At 44.5% G+C, this 8563-nt stretch overlaps 1 protein-coding gene across 1 annotated transcript in view; it reads right to left on the minus strand.

The window, feature by feature from the left end:
• GALK2 (galactokinase 2) overlaps positions 1 to 7204 on the minus strand; it is a 52919-nt gene extending 45715 nt beyond the window's left edge. The window contains exons 1-3 of the mRNA XM_068958678.1: positions 6988 to 7204; positions 3539 to 3627; positions 1955 to 2078 (exon numbers count right to left, since the gene is read on the minus strand). Of these exons, the coding sequence (XP_068814779.1) occupies positions 1955 to 2078; positions 3539 to 3627; positions 6988 to 7040 (266 nt within the window). The 5' untranslated portion in view covers positions 7041 to 7204. The remainder of the gene's footprint in view (positions 1 to 1954; positions 2079 to 3538; positions 3628 to 6987) is intronic.
• Between the last annotated feature and the right edge of the window lie 1359 nt (positions 7205 to 8563).

Genomic DNA, 8563 nt, shown 5'->3' on the forward strand with positions numbered 1-8563 from the left:
TGTTATATAATGTACCAAAAACCAAAGACCAAGTAAAAACGTTTACCTTTTGGTTACTGCTTTATTCAATATCCACTATAATAACTTTTCCTAATCAAAGCTATTATAATTCTGGAACTACCCCCTCTTGCAGAATGGTTTTGCAATACAGCTTAAGCCATACGGTAGATTACTATCACAGAAAGAAAAAGATCCTGCTCACTTCCATTTCCTTCACCCAGCTCACTGCTGCATGCTCCCATTGCTTACCCTGAGTCAGCTTTGGTGCTGCGTGCATAGCAAACCATTCACTAAAATGACAGAAAATTAAGCAAGCAAGAATTGGGTGAATACTGCACATTTCCTTAATGTCATACAGGTAACAGACTTGGTAAAAGGCAGAGGGTGGATCAAGGCTGGAAGCGGAGCTGGAGGCAGGGAGAACAGAGGTAAAAGGGAAGCGAAGCAAGCCATCCCTTCAGCAGTAGCAAACTTTTTAATTCAGCTCAGCCATATTGTGATAACATACTCCATACAGTGAGTGAAAAGCATCACGTATTTACACTCACCTGTGAAGTGAAAATTCCTTCTAATTGCCTCAGCTGCAGGTAGCAGCTCAGAACGTGTTTTTATAACATTTGCGCTTTCAGCAATATGAACTTAAATAGTTCCCACTCCTGGCAATATGCTCCTGACCACGTGCTGCAATGCACTGTGCTTTCAGGGAGTAGCTTGCCATTGGCTTAAACCAACTAAGTTTGTGCTGATTCTGATTTTTGCAAAAATCCACAAAAGGTCAGGTGGTTGAGTGACCTATCTGAACTGCCATACAACCACACAGGTACCCATGCAACCACACAAATACCCATGCAACCACACAAATATCAGTGCATTAAAAGGAAGGAGGCAGAAAAATGTGGCTGGAGTTGAAAATAATTGCAGGATTATTTCTTATTTCCCTCTGCTCAGCATTTGTCAAGTTTTAGGGCTTCCCAGTATGAGAAAGACATTGGCAAACTGCAGCGAGTCCAGTGGAGGGCCACTAAGATGGTTATAAGGTAGGAGCACATAAACATAAAAGGAGAGGCTGGGAGAGATGGTTTTGTTCAGCCTGGAGAAGAGGAGTATATAGTAGGATCTAATTCCTGTCTTCAACCTCCTATCACGTGGCTATAGAGAAAATGAAGTCAGATTCTTCTCTGAGGTACCCCAGAAAGGACAAGAGGCATCAGACACAAGCTGCAATAAGGAAAATTCCAATTAAACATGAGGAAAACATTCTTCACAGTGAGGGTGGCCAAGCTGTAGAAGAGGATGCTCAAAGAGGTAATGGAATTTCCATCCTTGGAGTAATTCAAAACTTGACTAGACAAGGCCCTGAGCAACCTTCTCTACCTTTGAAGTTAGCCCTAGATTGGACCAGATGATCTCCAAAGGTGCCTTCTGACCTCAATTATTGTGGTTCTGTGAACAAGCAGCTGTGGGAGGAAGTGGAAGAGAGAGGGAATACAGACTCTTTGAGCCAGGAGTGCTGCTAAAGCCTTTATGTTGTGAAAATACAGCCTCAGGTTCTCCAGAGCAGGGGAGTGCTAGCTTACATGTGCAGTAATTGATTACAAAACATTTCACTCCCTTCTGCAGGAGGAACTGAACTGCTGCCAATTGAGGGGATTACATCAGGAAAGATGAGCTAAAAGGGGAAGAAAAGGCTTGCACTTTTAGAAGGATTGAAATATCAGAGGTTTCACAACAGAAACCCAAACAAAGAGGTGGGAGACAGGAGCAGCAGACCTAGTGCTCTAAACTAATATGCGCTTACAATTAATGAGATCCCATATGCTTATATAATTCATTTTACACAATTAAACTGCAGTAACATCCTACAATGGAGGTTTGTCAGATTTTTGAAAAGTTAATCTGTATTACAATTGCAGAGGTTCTTAAAAATTAGTGAATAAACAAAACTATTACTTACAAGTACGAAGAATTTGTATTGGCCAGTTGCACAACCTGTGTTTTTACAGGTTCTACTGCAATCAGTATATCTTGTTCTATAGCCATAGGGAGCACAGCATAACCACAGTAGTCTATATGTTCTCCTACAAAAGAAATAGACAATTAACATTTTGGAACAGTTCTTTCTACAACAGCAGTACCGGGGCTTCTACAGGAGTTCAGTATTGTTTACTGTCATAGAGAGTTTCAGTCTCAACTCTTATTATTTAAACTCCACTTGATAGTTTTGAGCGCATTTCCTCCATTTCACATTAACGCATAAAAATTTTGTATTTCTTTAGTGATTTTATCTATTGCCTTTCTCTACTGTCTATAAATCTTCATGTTTTTAACACTGGCTTATAAAAATAAAAAAGCACTACGTAGGCTATTGTCCAGCAATGTGAACAGCTACCTTATTTGTACGGTGTTATGTCAGTACAAAAAATTAGGTCAAATCAATCACATTTGACTGTTGGCTGGAAAAGATAAAGGCAATAAGAGACTCTCTGTTATGTGACTTCCTCTGCCAATGTGGATGATTCATTAGCCACTGGTTAAGGCTTGTGGAGGAAATTTTTTTTGCATATAATTTCTGGTCCTTTTTCCAATAAGACAGTAATTATATTTAAATAACTATCAATATAGTTACACAGAAGATGCAAAATAACTTTCAAATATAAAATATATGTAACAAATATCCTCTCTCTTAGAAATATTTTTAGTTAGCATAGGCTGTCTACTTTAATTAAGCTACATAACATGTTCACAGAACACCAAGATAAAAATTATCATTAATTGTACAATGGACTAACTAATTTTTAAACCTCTGTTTTCTGGGATCCCGTTACTGATAAAGTCATCAAATGGCTTGCATTACTCTATAAATATAGAAGGAATTGAGCTCTAGAGAGAACCCAGTCACAGCGCAGACAGAGAAATCTCGAAAATAAAGCTGCCGAAGAAATATAGGTAAGTTTTAAATGAATAATAATTGTGTCTTGCCAGGCAGCCAGTGGATCACAGGCAGCTGTTCTAAGCTCTGTGGATCCATCTCTCTGGCAGATTAAGAAAGAGGAGGTCATCATAGAATTATTTCATGTCTCATCATACGCGTTGCTTTGTGGCCGGCCGTACGTGGTAACTTAAATTATAGTAGATCAGAAAAAAAAAAAAACTTCAAGACAACATCTTACTAATGTTTGTGGATCCACTGTCCATCAACTACTTTAGGCTAGATTTCCAAAGCCTTTAAAAAATTGCATCCAAGCATAAGTAGGCAAGTTACTCAAGTTTTCAAAACTGTCCCTGCTCTGTAAAAATATGTTTTCCTAAACTGGGATTTGAGTGTGCAGTTCTGTTTGTAATGATATGTAGTGAAACCCAATAAAGGATTATCTTCTTTTTCCCACTTATGACTTTCCATCAATCACAAGCAACTTCTCTGAGAAAAAAATAAAATTAAGAAAAGATAAACATTATTTCAAATTCTGTATTTTAAACTACCGGACTTCCATGATGGCAGATAAAATAAAAAAACACAAGATTAACATTCCTCTTTTACCTATTAAGTTGACTCGCCCTGGTGCACGAACATAAAACTTGGGAGCCGATCCAAATTTTGATACAAACATCTCCTTCAGCTTCAGCAATCTGAAAGGCAGGTTGGAAACCTTTAGAATGAATGTTTTTGGATAAAAGATAGGAAGTCTATGGTCTAAAATGTGTTCTTAAAATAAATTAGACCGGACTTTCTGAAGCACCTGGAATTTTCTTCGTTACATAAGGAGCTAAATTAAACTACTTATTTTTTCCCCTTCACATAACCATAATTTGTGACAGAGGAGGAGAAGACGCTATTTAGAATATACCAGTTAATAAGAAGTTTGTTTTAAAATCAAGTAATCATAAACAAATTCAGGAGCTACATGTCCAAAAATAACTAATGTTTGTATGTCTGCTTAAAAACGATGAAAGGGGCCTAATTTTACACATATCCTCTGCCTATGTTGGCAGAGGACCTAGGTTGGTTCTGGCCAGCAGCAGAGTAGGCAGTTGCCTGGAGTAACAAAATACCACGGCCTCCACCTGTATTTCAAGTGCCACAGCTCTGCTGAGGAAGAGGACAGGCAGTGTAGACCAACAGCTTTTTTGCAGCATTGGGATTTGGAGGCAGCTACAAGTCACCATCCTTTCCTCCCTTGCATCTGGTGGGAGCAGGATGAGCAAAACGCATCTGTAGCTGCACCTTCCTTCAGCCACCTTTCCCCTTTCCATCCTGCGGCAGGAGCTGCAAGGTCTTTGCTCCTTATCCCAAGGCACCAGAGGTCCACTTTGCCTATACTGCAGAAAGCTTTAACCCATCTCTAGAAAGCAGGGCATTTTTCTGTGTCACAAGACCCAGCAGAAAACTGAAGCGTTCAAAACTTTGTTAAAGTTTTCAGAAGTGTAGTTTTTTTTTCTCCCAGATATTCCTGACCACGTTAATTAAAACTTCAAAACTAGGACAAAGAATATGGGAAGAAAGAGGAAGAAGGAAAGACTGGATGTAACATGTGACTTTTTTTTTTTTTTTTGCATCTTTCTCGCATGTTCAGGAGAACTTTAATGTGCTTTACAGACAGTAATAATTAAACCCAGCAAGATCTATGTGAGGCAGGTACATTTATTCTTATTTAACAGGCAAGGAAATAGAGGCAGAGATTTACTAAATAGTCCATGTTCAGCAAATAAATTCCTAGAAGAGAGTGTGTAGTTCTGACTCACTATCTGGTGCTCTAAACATTGAACAACTTCCTTGTGTGACTTAAGCTACAAAATATATATTTCTAATAAAAACTGCCTTTTTTTCTTGTTTTTCTTGTCGCAATTGTACTTTATGTGTTTAGTTGGAAGTGGCATGAAATCATTGGATAAGTTTGGTCGGAAGGGACCTCGTCTGTTCCAAACACTTGCTCAAAGCAGGGCTAACCTCAAAGTTAGATCACATTGCTCAAGGCCTGAGCAAACTGATTTTCTTCTAAGTTTTGACTTTTTCAAATTCTGTATCAAAATTTACACCACTTCTGTATAAATACACATACAGGGAACCAAAATTCCAAACCTTGGATTACTCCTGTCACTGTTTAGACAGTGTTTTCTGTACAGTTTCACAGCAACTGTTTCCAGAAAGTTCTTCAAATTTTCCCTTGAGGTTATATACATGCCACTGAAAGTTCTAATGGAAAGAAAAGATTTGGCATGTTGCTTTCTTTCATAAGGCTGTAAAGATATTTAACTTCCACCCTGTGTTTGCAAAGTAGGGATGCTTCTGAGTGTCATGTAGCAGCAGCGTAAACAGAGACTGAGAAGAGTTTAAGCCACTATCGTAGCGCAGCATGAGAGATTTGACACCAATTCACTTCAAAATAACCTTAAACACACTAACCCATTAACTTTCATTAGTGGAAGCAGCAGACTAAAAAGATGAAGAACAAACAGCATGAAGACAAGAAAAATAATCTTTAAGACAGGTCTTACACTATTTCACCAGCAGACTCTGGTGGCTTTCAAGCATGCACCCAATTCTTTTTTTTTTTTTTTTTTGCTTTTAGCCTAATAACAAAACTAGTCACAGGAACCCTGCTAAGATTTCTACATTTAGTCTAAAACTAGAACTGGAAGCCTAGTTAATGCAAAGCGTAAGTAGGATGACAGCAATAAAAAACAGATGTTACAAAATTTCATAGTCAATTATTTAGTTTGTACTTCTTTTTAAGAGCTGTATTATTGGCCAACTACATATATTCAAATGTTTTGTAAGATTTCTCTAGAAGGAAAACTACGAAGTATTATTATTTGTTGTGAATTCTTTAACAGATCTTTCTGTACTTTTCCATCCTGGAGCCCAGTAACAAAACTGTATTGTCTCTTAATTTGCTCATAAACTCCCCTCGTATGGACTAGTTTATCACTCTCCCAATTAGCAGCAGCAATTTCTGCCATTTCACTCTCCAGTCTTTTTTCTAGATCACATTCATGACAAAACTATAGTCCACAGGGATGTTTGCTGGCAGATTCTAGAAGCAATGGGAACTTTATTCCTTTTTGCGCCAGTTTTAGAACGCTTCTTTCACAGCTATTTTTACAGTGGTGTTGGTACCAAGAGACCAAGAACAAAGAGAACAGTCATGGGGGCATGGGTAGCTAAGTGCTGACTGATCTCTTTGCTTAATATGCGCTTACAAGCAAGCCTGAGGAAAGGCTATTTACAGGCTTTGGCCTTGTGGTTGCAACACGCATGCTGCAATGAAAGCACCTTCACCAAAGAGGGATGTCAAAGCGTTAAGCAAACGCATCCCTCACAACTTCACACAGCCCAGTCCGGACTCCCCACCCTTTCCGCGTGACTCGAAAGGCAGCACAATCTGACATTATTAGCAAGAGCTTAAAAAATGCCCCGTCTCCAGCGCTAACGCAGGTGAAAAGGCATGTTCGAACTCTCCGTGCGGAGTACTTCCAACGCAGCGAAGGGCAACTCTGCGGCGAAAAAAGCAGGCGTTTGCAGGCGCACCAAGAGGGACCGAGGCCTCCGCCGTCCCGGAGAGCGGTGCGGGCGCTTCTCTGATACCAGGCACACGGGACAGAGGACAGTCGTTATCCCCAAACGCTGGGGAGAGGGGCTGTTAGGAGGAACGATCCGTGGGCGAGAGGGGCGTCCGCGCGTTGCGCTCGCTGCCTGGCAGGGAGGCGACGGATCCGGGTCGGCGGCCGAGAGGGACAGGAGCAGGCCCCGGCCCGGTAGGCCAAGGCAGCGGTGGCAAGGGCACTTCCGGGGCCCCTTAAAACGCAGGGGCCGCGCTCTCGGTGTGCAGGTGGGCCAAAACATCCCACATCGCAACTCCGCTGCCTCGACCCGGCGGAACCATGTGCTGCCCGGGCTCCCCCACCCCTGCCCGAGCCGACCGTTGTCCCCCCCCCGCAGTAAATGGCGGGCTCCCGCCGCGGGGCCGGGCCGGGCAGCGAGCCACCCACCTGGGCTGCTCCGCCAGCTGCACGGCGAGAGTGGCGGGGGCGGCGGCCGCCATGGCGGCTCCCCGAGGCGGCGGCGGCGGCGGCCACGGGTCGTGCAGCAGACGACCGCGCACACACACACACACAGACACACCGCCCTTCCGGGCGGCGGAGCCGGCAGCCCGGCCTGCTCCGCCCGCCCGCCGCGGCGCCGGGGACGGCGCTGGGCCGCCGGGCCGGTCCCGCCGGCCGGGCAGTGCGGGGCGCTCGCCCGCCGCCCCCGCAGGGAGACGCGTCGGGACCGCGCCGCGGGCCGGCGGCCTGAGGCGGAGCGGCCCCGGCGGCCGCTGCCCCCGCCGGCGGCGCGGCCTTCCCCAGCGCGGTGCCTGCGGGAGGGACGGCGCTAACGGCATGAGCGATGTTTTCCCCTACGGCGGGTTCCCCCCCCCCCCGTACATGTTTTTTTTCTCGTGCGTGATTCCGCCAGTTTCCCTCAAACAAGCTCCTGTTAGCCCTCAAGATTAACGGCTACCGTTAACTTACAGAACTGAAGCTTTTCTAGCACATTTACAAGCTCCCTCACTGTTATTATTGCTTATATTACTGTATGACGTAAAGCCCCTAATATTCAACTCATGGAGCTTTAAGTGCGTGTACTAGGAAAAGTATGGTGCGTGAGGATTTCATCTGTGCGGATTTGGCAAGACTCTTAAAATAAAACTTTCTCCTATCAATTGCTTATAAACTTTTCACAGCTTTGTTCTGCCCAGTCTCCAAGTATTAAAGAGAAATGACAGCTTTCCAGGCTTGTTTGTAAACTAAAGTTGTGCCACTGTCATAATACTGCACATTGAACAGATGTGTTCAATTTGGGACGTACATGCCTGAAGCGCAGACATACGAAACATGAACCAAGTAACAATTCTGGAACAGAAACAGGGTTTTTAAAACGCTTAGCAGTGACCACAGAAAGGACGGACTGTCAGAAATTGTAACAGTGTAGAAAGACCCACAGAAAAGTCTCAAATCCCCATCGATATCGCAACGGCGTCCAGTAATTGCTGAGCAGTGGAGACTGGAGCAGTCTGGGAGCGCCTGGGTTTTCTTCTTCATTCCCTCACAGGCAGCAGGTTTTTGCCCGAGGCTGCTCAGGAAGCCGGTGATTTTGTGCTTTGGAAGGCCTGCGTTTCTCACAGTTTAAGTGCGCTGTTGTAAAATGTTTAAACTGATGATGCCACGCTCAGACCAAAGGCAGAGCGCGTAAGGCGTGCAGAAGCCCTGAATGAGGCAAGTAGAACGCAACGATGATACGGCTGTTGCCGAGACACGAGCGAGCGAGCAGATTTTTTAAACTACTTTTACATCCAGAGATGTTTAAGTGACCGGTCCGCGGCGGGCGAGCGCACCCCAGGCCGAACCGCGGCGGCCCCGGCGAGGCCAAGGCAGCGCCCCGCGGGGGCCGGGCCGGGCCGCCGCCCGCCGCCGTTGCTAAGGGCCCGGTTGCTAGCGGCGGGAGAGGAAGCCGGCGGCGGTGCAGCGCGCATTGCGCTCCGTGCGGCGCCGGGGGCGGGAACGGAACGGAACGGAACGAAAGGGA

Source organism: Struthio camelus, chromosome 12 (genome assembly GCF_040807025.1).
Source record: "Struthio camelus isolate bStrCam1 chromosome 12, bStrCam1.hap1, whole genome shotgun sequence".
Lineage (NCBI taxonomy): Eukaryota > Metazoa > Chordata > Aves > Struthioniformes > Struthionidae > Struthio > Struthio camelus.